This window comes from Sinocyclocheilus anshuiensis, unplaced genomic scaffold, assembly GCF_001515605.1.
Source record: "Sinocyclocheilus anshuiensis isolate Anshui unplaced genomic scaffold, SAMN03320099.WGS_v1.1 scaffold211, whole genome shotgun sequence".
Lineage (NCBI taxonomy): Eukaryota > Metazoa > Chordata > Actinopteri > Cypriniformes > Cyprinidae > Sinocyclocheilus > Sinocyclocheilus anshuiensis.
In genome coordinates, this window is record NW_015548195.1 from 187,809 (window position 1) to 209,998 (window position 22,190).

At 35.3% G+C, this 22,190-nt stretch overlaps 2 protein-coding genes across 2 annotated transcripts in view; one reads left to right on the forward strand and one right to left on the reverse strand.

Moving 5' to 3' along the window:
* Positions 1-2,209, forward strand: part of LOC107653161 (SLAM family member 9-like) — a 5,061-nt gene extending 2,852 nt beyond the window's left edge. The window contains exon 4 of the mRNA XM_016439806.1: positions 2,070-2,209. Within this exon, the coding sequence (XP_016295292.1) occupies positions 2,070-2,209 (140 nt within the window). The remainder of the gene's footprint in view (positions 1-2,069) is intronic.
* Positions 2,210-2,702: 493 nt separating this feature from the next.
* LOC107653181 (titin-like) overlaps positions 2,703-22,190 on the reverse strand; it is a 45,079-nt gene continuing 25,591 nt past the window's right edge. The window contains exons 5-8 of the mRNA XM_016439845.1: positions 4,891-5,181; positions 4,308-4,421; positions 4,102-4,205; positions 2,703-3,661 (exon numbers count right to left, since the gene is read on the reverse strand). Of these exons, the coding sequence (XP_016295331.1) occupies positions 3,611-3,661; positions 4,102-4,205; positions 4,308-4,421; positions 4,891-5,181 (560 nt within the window). The 3' untranslated portion in view covers positions 2,703-3,610. The remainder of the gene's footprint in view (positions 3,662-4,101; positions 4,206-4,307; positions 4,422-4,890; positions 5,182-22,190) is intronic.

Sequence of the window (22,190 nt, forward strand, 5' to 3'; positions counted from 1 at the left end):
ACATTTCATTACACCAAATACACAAAATAATGTTCTTTTTAGCAGCATCATATGACCCCTTTAATATTCCTCCTGTACTAGCTATATTAACTGTAATTAATCATGGAGCATATAAATATGCACAACATGTATTACTAGCAAAAGGCAAGGCAAGGCAAGTTTATTTATATAGCACATTTCATACACAATGGTAATTCAAAGTGCTTTACATAAGTAAAAAAAAAAAATCACAATAATAAAAGCAAGGAATTAAATTCTAAAATGATTTTCAAAAATTGATTTAAAATGAAATTAAAACAGTTAAGAATAGAAAATGAAGATACATAAAATACACTGCAATCAGTTCGGACGTAGCGCAGTGCTCATTCAGTAAAAGCACTAAACAGATTAAAAGCAAACGAAACAGATGTGTTTTGAGTCTATATTTAAATGTAGCTACTGATTTAGCACATCTGATTTCTTCTGGAAGCTGATTCCAACTGTGGACGGCATAATAACTAAAAGCGGACTCCCCTTGTTTTGAGTGTACCCTTGGTATTTCTAACTGACTTGATCCTAATGATCTGAGTGGTCTGTTAGGCTTCACTATTCAGTGAGCATATCTGCAATGTATTGAGGTCCTAGGCCATTGAGTGATTTATAAACAAGTAATAATACTTTAAAATCAATCTAAAATGTAACTGGAAGCCAGTGTAAAGACCTGAGGACTGGTGTGATATGCTCAGATTTTCTGGTTCTAGTCAGAATCCTGGCAGCAGCGTTCTGGATGAGCTGCAGCTGTCTAATGGTCTTTTTGGGAAGGCCGGTAAGGAGACCATTACAATAGTCGACCCTGCTGGTGATAAAGTCAACAAGTTTCTCCAAGTGGAAGAAACTTAGTGGAAGCATATACAGGCTTAACAAGAGCGGTGCAAGAATTGAGCCTTGTGGGACTCCACATGTCATGGACGTCCACTTAGACTTATGCTCTCCTATACTCACATAATAACCTCTCCCTTCTAAGTATGACCTGAACCATTTGAGTACCATCCCAGAAAGCCCGACCCAGTTTTCCAGTCTCTCTAGTAGTATGTTATAATCGACAGTGTCAAACGCAGCACTGAGATCCAGTAGTACCAGCACTGATATTTTGCCAGAATCAGAATTGATGCGAATATAATTTATTATCTTTATGAGCGCTGTCTCTGTGCTGTGATGCGGTCGGAAGCCAGATTGAAAATGGTCCAGGTATCCATTTGAGTTTAAGAAGTTGTTCAGCTGATTAAAAACGACCTTTTCAATAATCTTGCCTATAAAAGGAAGATTTGATATTGGTCTATATTTGCTCAATATGGTATTATCCAGATTGCTCTTTTTGTGGAGGGGCTTAACAACTGCAGTTTTCAGGGAGTTTGGAAAAGTCCCAGAAAGAAGTGAGGTGTTTACCACTTCTAAGAGATCTGTTTTTAAACAGTTAAACACACTTTAAAAAAAAAAGATGTGGGAAGTGTGTCAAGGTCGCAGGTTGACGATTTAAGGTGCTGTACTATTTCTTACAAAAGTTTGTTACCAATTGCTTCAAAAACAGACATAGTAACTTCTTTTTGAGATTGTGGTCAAATCTGTCTGACCTCTGCATAAATTGAGGATGTGCTAATCGCCTTTCTGATATTATTGATCTTCGCAGAAAAGAAAGCAAGCAAACTCATTGAATTTGCTGTCGGAGAGCATTTCACTGGCAATCTGACTTGAGGGGTTTGTTAGTCTTTCAACAAAAAGAGTGCGAGTGTTGTTTAAGTTACTGCTTATAAGGTTTGAGAAGAATGACTGTCTAGCTGTGCCTAGTTCCACAATGAAGGCATGAAGGCTGTCTTTATAGATGCTATAGTGAAATTCAGGTTTCGTCTTCCGCCACATCCGCTCAGCTTTTCTGCATTGTCTTTTCATGCTGTTGAGTTTCTCAAAGGTGCTTTTTTGGAACAATACATTTTAGAATTTTCATTCAAACATTTAATGAGCAAAATACTTTTAGAAATGACCATTTGATTCCTCATATAGGCTAGCCTAATATTTGTCTTTTCTTTCCCCAGACTTATCCAGCAGTTATTTGAGTGCGACTCCATCGCTGATTTATGCTGTGGTGGGCGTGGCCGCTGTTGCTCTGCTCGTTTGTTACGTCAGATCTAGAACGGATGTGAAAAAGAAAAAGCCAGCATCACAACCTCACTGACGCCATTTTCTTCTGCAGACACTAGGTGGCAATAACTCATAATTGTTCAATCGAATTCATATCCACTTCATAATGTAAATAGAGGAAACGTGCTTCTTTGTAGTCTACCAAAATTCTTATCTCATTAAATGATCAGTTACCTGTATGCAAGACTGCAGTCTGAATTACCAAATGTCAAACTCTCCTAGCAGGTACAACAATAGTTTTGCTTAATACAGTGGTTCTCATTTTTTAACTGCCCATTTAAAACTGTGTGATTCACCGTTTTAAAGGGGCAATGTGACAAATAAATGAAGGAGTTATTCTAAAAATCGTCATTTACTCACCCTCTGGTCTAATAACACGTTGAATTATATTTACAATTTTACTGCCCTACACTTTGAAAGTCACTGACCTAAAGCATCAACAAATACCTTCATAAACTTTGAGGCTCAACATCAATTTCAATCCACATCTCTTTATTTTGGAAATAACCGACTAACCAGTTACTGGAACTTTGGGCTTTCTATAAAAATACTAACAACAATGAAAAGGGGAAAAACAAAAAGAGAATAAACTTTTAACAGAAACAAACAGCACAGATCAGGGTCAAATTTCATCAGATGCAGCACAAAGCCTGTGAGTGTAAAGCAATAGTGTACGATGAGACATGTAATGACTTGCAGTGCTATGATACAGGGCAGAAAGCTAAGAATTACTGGAATGACAGCAGGAGCTGGGGTGGAGTCTTGTGGCTTTACATAAGAACCCTGAGGACATAAGTAACTGCCAGTTATTCTGTGGATCAGACAAGCTGAAAGAGCATAAACAAGGCATGCAAGTTTCTGATTTTAATGCATCACATATGAAACCGCCTTTTTTGTACAATAATTAAGTAATTTCTGACTTAAGTCAGTTGTTTTTAATAGTCATTTTAACTCTCGCTGCGTCTACATGCAAAATATAGATTTATTAGTCAGAGGGGAATTTGGACATGCAAAAAAACTAAAACGAAACACACAAACAAAGTTCAGTCCAATGTTGAATAAGTTGTTCAGTCTTTTATTTCCTATATATTAGACATGCTTGTTCTGCCACAACCTGATCAACGTAAAGATATTGTCATCCTTCTGTCATCATTTACTCTCCCTCATGTCATACCAAGCCTATATAACATATGAAGATATTTTGAAAAAAAGTATTTTTATACAATATTTTTAATACACATTTTATACAATAAGAGTGAATGCGGCCCAATGTTGTTTGGACCCCAACATTCTTCAAAATCTTTTCTTTTAAGTTAAAAAGCAAAGAAAATCAAGGGCATATCATGTTTTCCTCTCCTCGATCAAGTGTAGTAATACTGACAGATGCAGGTGTGCAAAGCCATTGTGGTGAAATGAGAGACTGCTGCTTGTTTGATCAGTGTCTATTGACGGTGGAATATATAGTCTCTTCTGTCCCATTGGGCTTCTGTAGGACAACACAGACAGAAGGTAAGAAGTCTCACAAAACAAAAACCAGCAGGCTCATTTTTATATCATTTCTATCATTTTATGTATAGCAGTCAGTTCTTACTTCGAAACGCATTTTAAAAGTGAAAAGACAGAACACATCTATCTAGTATTTATTGGATGCTACTGTTGATATTTATAGCTGAAAAATCATAATCTTACAAATGCTATGTTTTGATACTTCCAAAGTAATCACACTACTGAAAACCCCAGTTCTTCATACCAGAAGCTGGCAAAGTCACAAGGAAGAAGAGCATTGTTTTCTGATTAATGTGCTGGAGTTACAGAACTATCCCAGTAACAGTATACTGCCATTGCTTCATGCAAACTTTTAAACTTTTTTATTTTTTAAACCATTTTTATCTGGTGTAAAAGTGAACATGCCCATGAGAGTCATACCTTGTTTTGTACATTAGGTAAAAATGTTGTTTCGGCGTAAGCTACCTCACTCTCGTCTGTCTGAACGGTTTCAGCTGCATGTGCAGGTGGTTCAAAACAATTCACTAAAGTCAAGAATTAAAAAACTAAGTAATAAAATCATTAATAGCAATCATTAAAACATGAATGCACATATGCTTGTTGCATTAGCTTACAATAAGACCTGCCTTTTGGCCTTGGTTTTCTGTATTTCCTGTAAAGACAGCACATCACAATTGCGATCACAGCCAGAACTACTGCAGAACAACTGCAGATGATTGTAATCGACCATGAACTGCAATCTGAAATTGAAAGAGGAAAAACAATAATTAACATTCACCTGTGCCTTTAAAGAAGAAAAATAAATACTATTTATGGAAGAGCAATGATATGAAGGCAGAAAAGGAATTTAAAAGTTTTTTTGAAACTTAAATCCATTGTACAGAATACCCTTTAAATAATTTTTTATTTTTACTTCCAGTATATAAATGTGCAGTCATGCCTTCATTTATATCTTGCACTACTATACAGAAAGCAACAACTGTAGGTTGTTGGTATAATTGTCAAAAATGGTCCGAAATAAGTACCGATTTATATATAAAAGTACTGAGTATATAAAAAAAAATTGATAACACGGAACACCTTGAAAGTATTTTAACTCAATCTGAAATACCACCACCTGCATATTGTGGGATTTAAACTATAAATGGTATTTAGTGAAGCTATTTAGCTTAGTTCAAATATAATTAACAAACCCTGATGTGGTCATACCTTGACAGAGTCCACTGATGTCCAGATGTTGAGTCTGGTTGCTGATGGGATTGTTGAGCACACAGCTGTAGCTGTTTTTATCCTGATATTCCACCTCCAGAGGTAGAGAGAGACTGATGCTGAGATCAGACACACTGATGCTGGACAATAAACTGCTTCCTTTGTACCAGGAGAGAGTCACATGACTCACATTCACCACTGAACACACCAGTGAACATGTGGACACTGAGGATCTTTCAGATGATGGACAGTTTAAAGAGTTACCAGTGATGACAGGAACAGGAAGACGAGCTGGAAAACATGTCAATTAAATACGCATATTGTTGTAATGTGGGCAAACTCTGACATGAGGGAAAGCAGGATCCAAATGCAGATTAAGTGGAACAATAATCAAAATATCCAACATGGAAACCAGAAGTGAGCTACACAACATTAGCACCAAGGATTGACAAGAACCAACTAAACAAGAGCTACACAAAGGGTAAATTACCTACAAGACACAGATGTACATAAGTTGCTAATGACAAAGAGAAACAGGAACTGAACCAAATACAAACTAAGAGTCAACTTAATAGCCCGTATTACAAAACAAAAACACAAAAGACATAACATACATAATTGTACAGAAAATAAAGGCTGCATTACATTTTAGGGGTTAGAGTTTGCTGGCTTAAAATAAAAAGTAGATTGGAAATACATTTCAGTTTTTAGTATTGTTAAAAGTCACTACTACCAGATCAATAATAAGCTTCACAACCATTTATACATATTTTAAGATGTTTTTAAGTCATATTTGTCTCACCATAGACAGTAACATTGAATGTCTTGTCCGAGTTCCCTCTGTTGCTGCGGATCTGTAGTTTATAAAGTCCAGAGTCTGTGCTTCTGATGTTTCTGATGGTCAGAGATCCAGTGAAAGAGTCCAACTGCAGTCTGTCTCCAAATGTCTCATTACTGCTAAACATATCAATCATCTGTTTATAGAGTTCAGCTATTCGATTCTCTTTAGGTCCAAACATCCACAGTATCTGATCATCTCTCTGTACTTCAGTAACATCAGTGTGTAGAGTGACAGAATCTCCCTCAGTTACTGACACTGACTTCATTACATCTGTATCACCACCAAACACATCTGAAACACATTCAGAAACAGTTTTCCCAGAATAATTGTAATGAAGGAGGATTACAAATAGAAGGCGCCATTTAGAATTTACTAATATTAATAGTATTACTAATAATACTAATAATTTCAAAATGATATTGTATTTTTTTTTCATTAGAATTACAGGAGCAAAACTATATTTTACAATTCCATGTACATGTAAATAAATTATATAATGTTAACATACCAACCTATTTGGATTTTTTTTTCAGGGTACAGACTTAAATAACACACTAAGCATGAACTAAATAACATAAAATGCAACATAAAACACTTATATGAACATGACTGATAAAAAAGAAAGAAACGAAATAAATCTACGGAGTTCCCTTTGCCCCATAACTAATATTGTTTACTTAATGTATTTCTTTTTAATCATACTGTATATTGTAAGGTAACATTATAGCCAACCAACCATTTATTGTTCTGTTAAAATTACTTTAATTTAATTAATTTTTTACAGTATACTATTCTTAACTTCTGAAGAAATTAACCTATTTTTTTTATAGTTTTATTCAGTTTCCTATGATTATACACGGGCAAATACAACTAAAAAACTATTACAAAACAAAAACAGCCACTGGATACTGCAGAATATGCAGAGTCGACTGTACTTATTGGGAATGTTGATTGTTATTTATAATACATGGTTATAATTATGTTTAGTGTTAATTAATTGTGTCAATTAAAGCTACCCTCGTGGAGATTACTACTTTCTTTGTGATCCTGTTAACGTTAGATAGCCTATACGTATGTGCGCGACAAAGAATGTTGCGCTTCAGCTATTCGATTCTCTTTAGGTCCAAACATCCACAGTATCTGATCATCTCTCTGTACTTCAGTAACATCAGTGTGTAGAGTGACAGAATCTCCCTCAGTTACTGACACTGACTTCATTACATCTGTATCACCACCAAACACATCTGAAACACATTCAGAAACAGTTTTCCCAGAATAATTGTAATGAAGGAGGATTACAAATAGAAGGCGCCATTTAGAATTTACTAATATTAATAGTATTACTAATAATACTAATAATTTCAAAATGATATTGTATTTTTTTTTCATTAGAATTACAGGAGCAAAACTATATTTTACAATTCCATGTACATGTAAATAAATTATATAATGTTAACATACCAACCTATTTGGATTTTTTTTTCAGGGTACAGACTTAAATAACACACTAAGCATGAACTAAATAACATAAAATGCAACATAAAACACTTATATGAACATGACTGATAAAAAAGAAAGAAACGAAATAAATCTACGGAGTTCCCTTTGCCCCATAACTAATATTGTTTACTTAATGTATTTCTTTTTAATCATACTGTATATTGTAAGGTAACATTATAGCCAACCAACCATTTATTGTTCTGTTAAAATTACTTTAATTTAATTAATTTTTTACAGTATACTATTCTTAACTTCTGAAGAAATTAACCTATTTTTTTTATAGTTTTATTCAGTTTCCTATGATTATACACGGGCAAATACAACTAAAAAACTATTACAAAACAAAAACAGCCACTGGATACTGCAGAATATGCAGAGTCGACTGTACTTATTGGGAATGTTGATTGTTATTTATAATACATGGTTATAATTATGTTTAGTGTTAATTAATTGTGTCAATTAAAGCTACCCTCGTGGAGATTACTACTTTCTTTGTGATCCTGTTAACGTTAGATAGCCTATACGTATGTGCGCGACAAAGAATGTTGCGCTCTTAGTTTCTATAGAAAGATTGCCAATGGCTGATCCAACATTTGGGCGCAACTTCCATTAAAGCTAATTTGCTACGTTATGTACGTTGTTTGTTTGGTAGGCAAGCCTACTGGTTGATCCCATACCTGATAAACCCACAGAAATTCGCACTTGTTTTTGGTCACAATCTATAACGTTATGTGTTAAAGGTGCAGACAGAGGATGATGCAGCGGAGAATAAGCGAATAAATATCATATTTCTGTTTTAAACCCAACAGACTAAAGTCGAAGCGACACAGTTAAAACACTTACCATCCATGACCAACAGGAAGAGACATAAAAACGTTGTTTTACAAATAATAATCCTCATTTTGTCCTAAAGATAATTGAATTCCATGATGTGTTTTACGAGAACCGTCAAGTGTCCGATGGACAAAAGACAGGAACACGGATCTAACGCATTCAAACCGACCAGCGTCTACACACTTAATTTGCCTGATTTCATCAAATCGATAATTAAGAAAACTTTCTTCACGAACCTACAAATTAAAAAGAAAAAAGGTTTCACATGCAGTGCGTTTGAGGCGACCTCACTGTTTTTAGTCCCGCCCTTGACTATTACTGAGTGAAGTAGTTTTCTGGTACATTATAGGCTACTGTGTATTTTGTACTGTCATTTTTTGCGATTTGAATATTATTAACGTCTTAAGATTTTGTTCATTCTGTCTTTTAACTGGAAAATGGTTTCTGTGTTTTGGAATAAATATGGTTGGAGGCAGGTCCAAGCTTGTAGATAATCTTGGACCAGCAAGAAACCAGCTACACTCTTAAAAATAAAGGTGCTTCAAAAGGTACTTCAAGCGATGCCATAGAAGAACCATTTTTGGTTCCACAACGAACCATTCAGTCAAAGGTTATTTAAAGAACCATCTCTTTTATACCTTTTTATAATCTGAAGAACCTTCTTTCGCCGCAAAGGACCTTTTGTAAAACAGAAAGGTTCTTCAGATGTTAAAGGTTCTTTATGGAACCATTTAGACAAAAAGGTTCTTCTATGGCATCGTAAGCACCTTTATTTTTTAAAAGTGTGGTCATACAAGCTTAGGTTGTTTTTTTGGAACATATTGGTATGATTGTGTTGCACATAACATATGCTTAATGCACTTTAGAAATTTTAGTATTTGCCTCTCCTAGAGCTTTTGTTAACGTATATAAGTCAGTATTAAGATCAGGCCATCAGAAACACCTCATCCACCTACACCTTGCACCGGTACCGCATATGCACACACCACCACGCATCCATCTCTCAAACTCATTGTGCACAGGTTGCACATTCCACTGGTGCAAACCACACTTCGATACACAACTTGGAGGTACAATACCCTGACCTAGATTTATAATAACAATACATTTATTGAGATGGTTAAACTAATTGCACATACACAATAAAAATTATTTGAAGCATTCGCTTAATTTATTGGACTTTATTTGCTAACTCTACTAAACGCAATTCATACACATTTGTAGTTAAACCCTGCAGTGCAATGCAAAGTCTACAATCTGAATGATAAACCATGTTACAGTCTAATCATCACTGTGGTTTTCAGCTCTTCTCTTCTCTGAACCCAAAGCCCTTCCTCATCTTTTTCACTCTTCTACAAAAACCCAAAGCAAACTGAGGCCTCTGATCTGACTCAACTATCTGAGATCAATAAACTTTTTGTGATGTTTGCAAGAAAAAAAAATGCAGAAGTTCTCACAGTTCAGGCCTAAAAGTCCCCATCAGAGCAGCGCAACTCGCATCAGATTGTTGATTCTGATAAATATTAAAACAATAAAAACAGTGTACAAAAATAATCAGATTAGCACAATCATAAACTTAATTAGGTCACTCGGGCTGAAGCGCCTGCCATGAGACCGTCTGCTGCATCACCTTCAGAGTGACCACCACTTCCTGTTGAGGTCAAAACCAAAATGCAGTGTGCATGCAGTTGTTGTTTTTTTTCACACAAACTAGTCACCCTTATGTGTAAGCGTCAACTTTCGGCATTTACAGTCACCAACGTTGTGATTGTATAATGAATGATATCTTTATTTCAGACTCAAAAAGGTCCATATAAAATAAAAAAGCATACAAAAACAACATACAACATGGATAACAACAACAACAAATAACAAGAAAATAATTTACATCTAATGTCCATATAAGCACTTTCTCCAGTGCCTCCAAAGTGCAGAGGTGTACCTAACAGTACTCTTCTCCAAGATCACAATAATTTCATTTTTAGAGGCCTCAAGTCGCTTTATAAATTTATACACAAAGTTTCTGATAACAGCACATAACATAGGCACCTGATTCTGAACAAAAAGCTGACTGGCACTTGTACACCGAGGGACTTTTAATAAAAGTCGCAATGCATCATTATATGCAACCTGCAACTTGTTAAATTTAGCTTTACTGTAACTGCACCACAAGTGGGCAGTATACAGTGGAGTGCAATAGGCTTTAAACAAAGCTATTTTGACATCATCAGTACACATGCTAAATTTACGAACAAGCATATTAGCTTGTGCATACAATTTACAATACTGTCTCTGAATGTCATCATCGTCACAAAGGTCACTTCTAATGATGTGACCAAGATATTTGACCTTATTCACCACAGATAACTCCTGTCCAGCCAAATAAAAAGAGGGGAACACGGCCTTACGGTCCTCCTTTGTCCTCACTATTATAACAACACTCTTTTTGATGTTAAACTTTAAATCATATTGCTCACCATAGTCGGAGCAGACTCTAAGCAACTGTTGCTTGTATAAGACAAAATTTTTGTAGATAGTATATTAAAATGCAAATTAAGTTATTTAAATAAATTTATTCACCAGAATTTTAATATTATTTGTAACAAACTGCTTAGTTTTGTCAAGTAGAGTGCAGAGTGTAGTTTGACGGTTGGATGAAAGACTAGAATGCCAGTTCAAAGAAGTAAATTACTTCTAAATGTCCTCAAATGTCGATTTTTACCATAAAATAAGTGAGCATCTGCTTGATTATCTGACATGACATTATGGTGCCACAAGAAAGTTTATAAGTTGGAGTTTAATGTCATCCCACATCCGTGTTTCCAAAAGAAATGAAGGAAATGGCTCCATTGCTACCACTGATATCAGGGAAAGTAGTTTGGGCAGTTAGGATGTAGTTTAAAGATAGAGCTGTATATTGTAAACATGTTGCCCCAACAAAGCGTTTTAGAACCAGTTCTAAATAACACTGGTGTAATTTGGGCATAAAGTCCCAAATTATTGTCCCTATTACTGCTTTTTTTTTATAATTAAGTATATTCCTTTTACAGACAAAATGCTAACAGATGTCACAGACTGATCTAAAACTTAATTTCATAAAACCCTCAGTTCACACTTTTTTCACACTTTGGGTTCTGGTAGGCCACCATTTCCTGTAGATCAGAGATAGTTTTTTTTCCTGCGGTCCCATAAGATTTACACTGAGCAGTAATTTCATGTTTATGTATTAAACTCCAATCGATTGATCAACTGTTGTTGTAGGATTTGATCTTTCGTCTTATAAAATGTCCCGTTTTCATTCGTTCCATGTTTTGTAGTCATCATTATGTTTAAGACTGACCAAACCTGCTTGTATCTCCAAACAGACAGTAAAGGGAAAGGGCTCCAGTATTTTGACTACCTTATTGGTCGAGTCGGTTGCCAAGTTACCGCTCCCCGATGGCCAATGTTATCTGATATGTGCGCCAACTGTCTTCTCTTTGCATACAGTGATATATCAGCATCACACAAAACACAAAGGACAGGGGGAATTTTGCATTCTGTGTGACATGGACAACAGAATCTTAGTGTCCCCCAGTGCTCACACACTCATTTCCTATTTCTAATGATAAACCTTCATCAGTAACTGAGAGCATCAGTTACATTCAGAGGAAGTTGGCCTGGTTAATGGCAGTCTAAGGGAGGAGCCAAGTGTTTATACTGTAACTTGATCGGTTTCCAGTAAGTGTTGTCAGATTAACATGTTTACAATTGGTAGGGTTTAGTTTGAGGAGCTTCAAAGTAGGAAAATTTTGTACATAAAAAGTGGGATTCCCTCATGATTCCAATGTTCAGTACCAGTGTGGTTTATCAAGATACACCATTGTGTAAGCAGATTATGTAATGGGGGAGGGCTATAGTGTTCAAATTTTGCTTATAAATCATAAATCAGCTACTCATTTTAACACCTCCTACTTTCCTTTCAGATGCTCCACTTCCATTTTACAATGGTTCTGTCTGTTAGAGATAATATTCATACTGCTCAATAAAAATGAAACAAAATATTAGGAAAACGTGAGGTACTGGTTGTAAGTGAGGTATTTCAAGTGTAATACGTCATGATGTAAGCGCGTAACGTAAAACAATACACTGGGGGAGCTGCAAACCTGTAATTGTGCATCAATACAAGTTTCGTATTTTTATCTTGGTCTGTCACTGTTTCACTTACCAAACCGCATCCTGTGTCAGAAGTCTCAAGACAGACCATGTAAAGCATCAGAGTTATTTAAAAAGACCTAACTTCCTGTGACAATGAAGTACAGTCTACCATATTTGTCCTTTCCTCTACAAATATTGACATCAGGTCTCTGTTCAAAGAAAACGCACATAACCTACAACTGTGGGAACAATACAGTATGGTTAAACACACAGCCACGATTCCTAGCAAAGACACCTGAAAAAGGATCAGCAAAAGTATCCATTGTTTTCTTTCAGTACCCTGCCTCTCCCTCCCAGTCTTCTGCGCAGTGTTTATATCCTAAACACAAGGGGAGAGGGAGCTTGGGGATTTCCATGGAAAACAAGTGCAGTTGCTTTATCTGACAATACAGTAAGCAGAAATTGAGCCTGGGGGTTCTGCCGCTGTCTGACGCATGCTATAAAACCACAAGCTCACAAACATAAAAGAACAGAAATAGTCAATATCTTGTACTTAGGCTGTTGTGATCATTTCTATATTCTAGTTTCTTTAAATATCTAACTTTACAGTTTTCTATAAAATGCATATAACAATGGAAAATATGTGTAAAAGAAACAAAAAGCTGCAATGCTATCTTAAAGGTCCACAAAGTGATATTTTGTTTAGCTACTTTGCTCTGACACCTGGCGTCTTTGCTTACAAAACCCTTGCATATTAAGGACGTTTTTCATGGTGCTCTTCACTACTAAACAAACCCTTTTCATCGGGAGTAACGCTCAAGTCACAACTCGTTACTGAGGCGTTATTTGCCAGGTCAAACCATTTTACACAACAGGTGAATCGTAAGATAATTTTTTGTGATATAGACACTGTTTACGTGCACACTCTGTGTAAAAATTTAACTTTTTCGCGAGGAGTAAGAACTTGAAGACCTAAAGGACTGCCCTCATCTCGAAACCCGGGAAAAGGCTCTTTATTTTCCCGCCGGCGTCAAACGTCAAATTCCCCCGCGCCTTGTCAAAGAAGCATGCAGTCACGTGACGTAAATGATTGCATACATTACATCGTTTCTGTCACCTTCTGGTCGTTAAATGCTATTACTTTCTAGTGGTGAGAAATACAGACAGAAATCACATTGAAATTTATTAAATAAAAGATAGCTTCAGCTGGGAGAAATAAAGTTATTGTAAAACATACTTTTTATTTAGTACAAAATTAATACATTTCCCAACACAAACATTATTACCCCATTAGTTCAACTTAAAAAATAACATGCTCAGTTAAGGTATTGTCCAGATATTATAACCATCATTATAATGGGTCTGTTTTATTAGAGGCGCTAGAAGAAACACTTGATGCTTATTAACTATACCACTGGCAGAGAAAAGAACAAGCAAACTAAATGCCGAGATTTTGTCTAAAATGTAGCAGATGCCCTACTTTGGTCTAAAATGAACTCAACCTGTATAAATGCATGTCACATTCACTAGCGTGCTGTTGTACCAAATGAGTTACCTGCAACCTCGTGACTAATTGTCCAACATAGCCTACACTATTTTGAGTTTGATATTGTTTAATCATAATGTGCAACATAATCCTGTTTACTTACTTGTTTGTGGCTAATGCTTGATCCTGTTTTGGGTGTGAATATAAAGTGCTTAATATCAGGAAACTAGCATGTCTGTCCTATCCCATATTAACAATGCAGGTTCATTATTAACAGTGGCATATTAACAATTTCCCAATTATTTAACAATTCTGTAAATTACATTTAGTATACAAAACATTTTTAAATAGACAGTTTTAGAAAATGTCTTTGTTGTTGCTGAAATTGAAACTAGACAGGGCTTTTAATTTAAACTTTCCTGCCACCAACTGGAATATTTGAGCATGTGACAACTAACATATAGCATTGCGAGGAAAATGTTTTAGAATAGTGCTAAAATATAAACAAAAATGTGCTGAAATACTGATGACACTGAACCCTATGCCATAAGCAACCGTGAGAAATAAGCAACATTTTATTGTAAACCTGTGTACAAACAGACTGGAGCAAGATGGTGACCTAGTTTCTGAACAGTATTTTATCAGAATGAAGGAAATGCAAGTTCAGACAAGGTATATTAGCTTGGCGTTGCAGGAATTATAATGGTTATAAAGATGATATAAAAGATGATATCAAACAAAAAATAGATTTATTAACAAATTTAAAGTGAAAATCAACAACAAAGGGAGCAAATTCCATGATGATTACAAAAAAACAAATTTCATAATCATACAAATTCCAAATCTTCCATCTGCAAGTCTGTAAAATGACTGTCCAGAGTGACAGAATCTCCCTCCATCACCAACACCTGTGCCTGTGTTGTAGCTGTTTAAGCAATAAAACATCACAGGACAATACACAGCATAATAAATATTTATCTGTGGTAGAATGAGGAGTTGCATTCTGATAGATTTGTGAGAATTAAGTAAACACCTTCTATTATTCTAAATGGTAAATGCGTTTACTGTAAAACACCAGGAAACAAACTAGTGAACTCAGTGAAATAAAATGTCTGACAGAATTCAGATGAAGTCGGTAAATAAATGCCACATACGTGAACACGACTGACAGAGTTGCGTGATGTTGAGACGTGTAATCTGGCTGCTGATGTGATTGTTGAACACACAGCTGTAGTTGTTTTTATCCTTATTTTCCACCTCCAGACATAGAACGGGACCGATGTTAATATCAGAAACTTTAGTCATGGAGAATAAACTGCTTCCGTTATACAAGGTTAGAGTCGCATTTGGAACGTTCTTCGCTGAACACACCAACACACACTTTGTCCTTAATGATCCTTCTGTACATGGTCGATACTTTCTGATAATTTCAGGAGTTGGGAGCTGGAAATGATTAGAGAATGTTAAAAAAAAAAGTACAGAAACGTTCAATTAGTATATGTTAAAGAATATTATACAGCATGAGTGTTGAGATATCCCTCCATCACTGAATCGGTCCTCATTTCATCTGCCTTTGCATCTAAAGCACCTGAAACAGACCAGAACAATTTACAAAACGGTTCATTTCATACAAAACATCAATTAATGAATATTTTACCAAAGAAATCGCAACACAGAAAAACATTAGTAAGTAAAACAGTTAGCCTACCACAAAGCCATAAAAAGAGCAAAAGAAATTGGTGCTCCATGTTTACAGGCCTGTAAACAAGAAAAACAACAAATCAATTCTCTCAGACAGGTCTAAATTTGGAAACAGAAATCCAGATTTTGTTGTTGCTGTTGTTGTTGAAATACAAAAAGTATTATTCGTTAAGTGATAGTGATGTACTGGGTTTTCTCAATAATCGGGGTTAGTGCACCTAATCCTGCTTTTCAACAGCCCACAGTTAAAAATTTCCTGTAGAAATTACAGTAACTTACTGGCAGCAGTTCGCCAGTAACTTACTGTAAATTAAACTTACAGTAAAAGTACTGTATTAATAATTACAGTACCATTTAACTTGCTGTAAATGTATTTACAGTATGTATACTGTACTTTTAGTGTTTACTGTAAAATATACAGTAATTTTATGGTCTTTTCTTCAGTAACGTATTGAAATACAAGAATTTTTTTTTTTTTAATTATTTTATGAAAATAAGCAATGACAACTGTGTAACTTTTAATTTTTTTAATTGTTCAATTGTAATCCCTAGCAGTAAATGCATGCTGTACATTTATACACTTATATATGGGTAGTGCCAAGAGATTACACAGCTGTACCATTTAAAGCTCAGTTTGTTGGCCAACAATTTCATACGAGTTCACATAAAACCTCACCTGCTACCGACGTGGTCAAAACGAAGACAGAGACCTGTTTATGTTCGCACTTTGATGGTGAAACTATAACAAAAAACACTATATTATTGAAATGAAAGTGAAAAATAGTCACGAGTCATATGCCAGTAAGGGATCTGATGCGACCGCAAAATCTGAACCAAAATCACGAAGTTATAGGCTACTATATATTTTACTTAATATATTAGTAGTGTGTGTAACTTATAAGCGCATTAGAGAATGAATCGTGTCAAAATATGCCCTGGGCAGGGTTATTATTAACGGAAACCAAAGTGGTTTCATGCATCCAAATAATAATAATAATAAGTATTATTAAATAAGAAATTGTTACAAATGTGAACATTCAGACCTTAAAAGTGCTTATGATAAAGATATTTAAATCACTTTAAACTATAGACACTACAATATTTGGCATTAGAAATAAAAAATATAAAAAAGGAAATTGACTCTGGGCACACAAAGTAGGCTACAGACAATAAATACGGTATATTTATATAATATATACGGTTTCCAGATAATTGGCTAATATGTTGCAACTCTACTGCATTAGAAATAGTTCTTGTCTCACGGTTTGTATAAATATACTGTGCAGTGCATCTAACCTGAAGGTAGGGGGCAGAATAGCTTGCAAGCAGAGTTGGTTTGTGTTTGAATGCTAAATCACAAGAGACTTGAACAGAAAATTATTCATGTTTATTAATATTTATATTATTAATGTATTAATATTAATGTTGTGTCAAGTATGCTGTCATATTTTTAACACAGCTAATTTATTTACTTTATTTGACAGAAATCATGGCATCAGCCTACGATACAACAATAAATAAACAGTTCTGTTGGATCCTACATTCAAATCTTAACACTTGAGTAGTGTGAACGTCTGCAACAATTTCCTGTAAGAAAACAGATTCAGAATAAAATAAAGAAATAAATAAAAAAGATCAAGTAGGTTCATACAAACACAAGTGTAGAAGTGAGAGACTAATATTCAAATAAGAGGGTCTATTTGCACAATACTGGGGTGGAAACAGCATGGACTGCTGAGCGAATCATTGGTACAACCCTCCCTTCTCTCCAAGAACTGTACTTATCCAGAGTGAGCAAAAGGGCTGGCAAAATCACTCTGGACCCCTCACATCCAGCACACTCCCTCTTTGAACTGTTGCCATCTGGTCGACGCTACAGAGCTCTGAGCTCCAGAACGGCCAGACACAGGAACAGTTTCTTCCCTCAGGCCACCCATCTCATGAACACTTAACAATAACTGTGGAACACACACTATTTATACACTCATACACTTATTTATCTAACACACATACTCAGTTTACATTCCAATTTGCACATAATATACCTGTGGCTGTACATACAACTGTCTATTGTTATATACCTGTACATACAATTGTCGATTTGTATATTTTTATTCCTTATTTACTTGTTCTATTTTTTTTTTTTATTTTTTATTATCTGTGTTTTTTGTTCGGTCACTGTCATTCTGTTACACTGGAAGCTTCTGTCACGAAAACAAATTCCTCGTATGTGTAAACATACCTGGCAATAAAGCTCATTCTGATTCTGATTCTGATTAATGCACTCTTGCTGAATAAAAGTATTAATTTGTTTAAAAAAAAAAAATTAAACGCATTGTGTATTTGCTATAAAAATGTTACATAGAAAAAAAAATCTATGACTTTACCCCTGGAAATTTCCAAGTTTTTCTTAACTACTGTAAGTCAACATTAATGCATCTTTGATGTTTTGATTCCCTAGGCAATACATAAACATCAAGTAATGAATATGATGGCAACCGCACAACAAGTTTTGCTCAGCAAGATAACGACCGTGTTGACAAAGCAGACATGTTACAAAGCACAGACCATGTTAGCCTGACTCAGACATTTTAAATGTACATAAAATATTCATGAGGAGTCCGACTACAATTACAAACTCAGCGTTAGCAGGATGCGCGTCTACCGTAAACTCTGAAACACTCTCTGATTAAACATAACACTTCATTTAGTACACTTCAAGACTGAATACATCAGCTGTCGAGCCTGACAGCTAAACCGAGCAAAACAGAAATGAATGTGTTATGACTCGGCCAATGATTACGCCTGACAGTCCCGATTATCAAGCACAAGTCTTCCCTAGCTGACACGCTCTCGCTAAGTGACTGACATGTCCAAAATTGCCACTTGACATGCCAAAAGTTCCCCTTTCAAAAGCCGATCTCTCAAATCCTTCCCGCTCAGATTTAATCACATTTTAGTAATTACTGATTCAATTATGAATGGGCAACTGTCAGTGCGTGCTGAAAATTAAATGAGGTGTTGAAGTTTCCACACAGTGTGCTAATATCATTAATCATCTCTGCTTAGCAACACCTGGTCACCGTGAGCATGCTAAATGCTCATAGAGGCCGTGTATCATTCACCGCTGGGACAGATCACCATTACCTTTGAATAAACCTGAGATGATCGAGTGTTCTGCACTATATCATGTAGCTATTGTCTGTATGATTATTTAAGCCGTGTAACCGCATCGGTACATATATTTAGGAGAAAAGAAATTATATTTTGGGAACTCAGTCTAGAGTAAGAACCAGTCGAGGATATTGACTGGATTATTGAATCATGAATAATGAATATTATGTAAACACATACACTGCCATTCAAAAACGTGGACTACCTTCATTTTTTTTAAACGGTAATTTAAACAGCCCACTCCCAACGCAGAGAAAAGAAAAATGTTTTATTTCTCATAATTGTAGCATTATATCTCTCAATTAGGACTTTAGATAATTGAGACTTATCTTCTAATCTATTTATAACAATTGCAACTATATTTCTCATAATTGTGACTTTATAGCTCACAAACAGCAACTTTATCTCATCTCGTAATGTGACTTTATAACTGACAATGAGTTTAAATCTGATAATTATTAACTATTTCATATTTTAAAACTTAATATCACAATTAACTTTAAATCTGTTACTTTTAACTTTACATCTTATAGAGTACTCCGCATGAAAGACCCGCGACTGGCAGATCAACGAGCTATTTCTTTTCTCTCCAGTACGGTAGGAAGTTAAATGAAACGAAATGTGGAGGATGTTAACTGTGACAAGATGATTGACAGGCCAGTTTACAGTGACAGGGGTGCGTGTAACAGGTGTATGGAAGCCCGTTTCCGCCACTGAATTAAAAATTAAAAAAGGTAATTGCGACTTTTTATCTCACAATTCTGACTTTTTTTCTCAGAATTGCGTGATATAAACTTACGCAATTGTGACTTTATATCTCGCAATTCTGACTTTATAACTCGCAATTCTGACTTTTTTTCTCGCAATTGCGAGTTTATATCTTGCAATTCTGAGAAATATAAAAAAAGTCAGAATTGTGAAACTCGCAATTGCGAAAAAAAAGTCAGAATTCTGAGTTTATATCTTGCAGTTCTGACTTTATATCTCAGAATTGCGACTTTATGTCTCGCAATTGCGAGTTTATATCACGCAATTCTGACTTTATTTCTCAGAATTGCGAGTTTATATCTCTCAATTATGACTTTTTAACTCGCAATTGCGAGTTTATATCACGCAATTCTGACTTTATTTCTCAGAATTGCGAGTTTATATCTCTCAATTATGACTTTTTAACTCGCAATTGCGAGTTTATATCACGCAATTCTGAGAAAAAAAGTCAGAATTGTGAGATAAAAAGTCGCAATTACCTCTTTTATTTTTTATTCAGTGGCGGAAACGGGCTTCCATACAGGTGCGAGAATTCACCAATAAATAAAATAGCTACAAGAATTCACCAATAAATTCTGAAATATACTGTAGATTAAAACAAAATGATGTCACTTTCTTGTGAATTTTTTTAAAGTTTGAAATTAAAGCTTTTTACTTTCAGTTTAGATCTGATGAAAGAGAACAAGAAGAGTTAAGAAATGAGTGAAGCAGAAAAAAAAATGTAAAAAAATGGAGAAAAATCTTTGAGCCACTCACATACTGAAATAATTTTGAACTGAAAAGAAGAGCCAAAAAATCCTACATTTGGAAAGCGGTTTCCATACAAAAAAGGTCTTAAATTTAACGCGAGCATTCATAGTAGAGAGAAGCTGCATGCATGTGATCAATGCAAGAAGGTTTTTGCTCGAAAAGCAACCCCCCTAAGGAACTATGGGCTTACATTTCTGCCACAATTCTGCGCGAGAAAGATCATATTTTGAGCGCACAAAAGTGCATTTTGCACGCGCGCGATCTGAGTTTGTGGAGAAAATGTTCGTTTCGCAAAGAAAAAAATCTTTCGAGCGCACGGATGGCAGAAATGTAAGCCCATAAGGAACACCCTGAAAATCCACACTGGAGAGAAAATGCACACATGTGATCAGTGCGGGAAGAGTTTTGCACAAAAAGGAAACCTTAAGGGTCACACAAGGCTCCACACTGGAGAGAAACCTTACACGTGTGATCAATGTGGGAAGAGTTACGCCCATTTATGCGCTTTTTAAACACATCTGAATTCTCATTCTGCACTGTAAAAATTACCCTGAATTTAACGGTAAAAGACTGTAAAAATGCTACAATAACAACCTGTTAAATGGTTAACGGTAAGTTCCCCTACTATATACAGTAAAAACTGTATTGGACATTACATGTCATTTTACGGTAGTATACCGTTTTTGGAAGTGAAAAATATTGTATAATTATAGTGAATAACTGTAAACTGACATTCCCAGAATTCCCTGTGTTACATTTCAAATTTGATGTTTTTTTGTTGTTGAAATAACTATGTTTCTTCTTAGTTTTTTTCTTATCAGTTTTGTATATTAGGGCTGTATGTTACATCTAATGTTGTTCAGTTAATGTTTATTGCATTATTTCAGTTTCATGTGTGTTACCATGATGGTGTTTCTATATATGTTAATATTTAAAAGCTGCTTGTGATAAGGCTTTGGTTCATCATGTGATTTTTTCATCATCACATGCTTTTGGTGGTTATCAGTGTATTAAAAAGGTACAAAACAGATTTCAGTACTTCAGTGGGTTGGTATATTAACATTATATCAGTTAATGAAATTACGGCATTTAGCTGTAAATTTAAGTTAAAACTGTAAAACCTAAAACGCTGCTACCATATTTTTTACGGTAAAATTCTGGCAACCACAGCTGCCGGTTTCTTACCGTAAATTTTACGGATTTTATTTTTTTTTACAGTGTGGAGAAAGACCATACAACTGTGATCAGTGTGGTAAAAACTTTTTTGGGTCAGATTACCCGAAGGTCCACCTGAAAATGAATTCATTTGAGAAGCCTTACATGTGTTCTTTTTGTGGAAAGAGTTTTAGTCAGCTGAGTGGTTTAAAATTACACCAGGGAAGACACAGCGGTGTGAAGAATCATATGTGCTTTAATTGTGGGAAGACCTTTTTTTAAAGGGGTCATATGATGCTATTTTAAAGATCATTATTTTGTGTATTTGGTGTAACAGAATATGTTGACATGCTTTAATGTTCAAAAAACACATTGAATTGAAAAGGCACCAGAGAACTCACACTAAAAAAAAACCTTGTGCTCACACTCTGACAAGAGATTCACTCAGTCAGGAGCCATGAGAGGATCCACACTGGAGAGAAACCATACACCTGTGATCAACGTGGGAAGAGTTTTAACCAAAAAATAAGCCTTAAAGACCACATGAATATCCACACTGGAGAGCAGCCATATTCATGTGATCAGTGTAAGAAGAGTTTCAAACATGTAAGCGCTTTTAAATCACATGTATTCTTAATCTAGAGAAAGAAAGTTTTGCTGTGGTCAGTGCGGTAAAAACTTCTTTGGGGCAGATACTCTGAAGAAGCATCTGAAAGTTCATTCAAAGGAGAAGCCTTACATGTGTTCTTCGTGTGGAAAGAGTTTTAGATGGCTGGGTGGTTTTAAAAGACACCAGAAAACACACAGTGGTGTGAAGAATTACATGTGCATTGAGTGTGAGAAGACTTTTACTACAGATGAAAAATTGAAATGTCATCAGAGACTTCACACCTGGAGAAAAACCTTACACGTGTTCACACTGTGACAAGAGATTCAGTGAGTCAAGCCAACTGA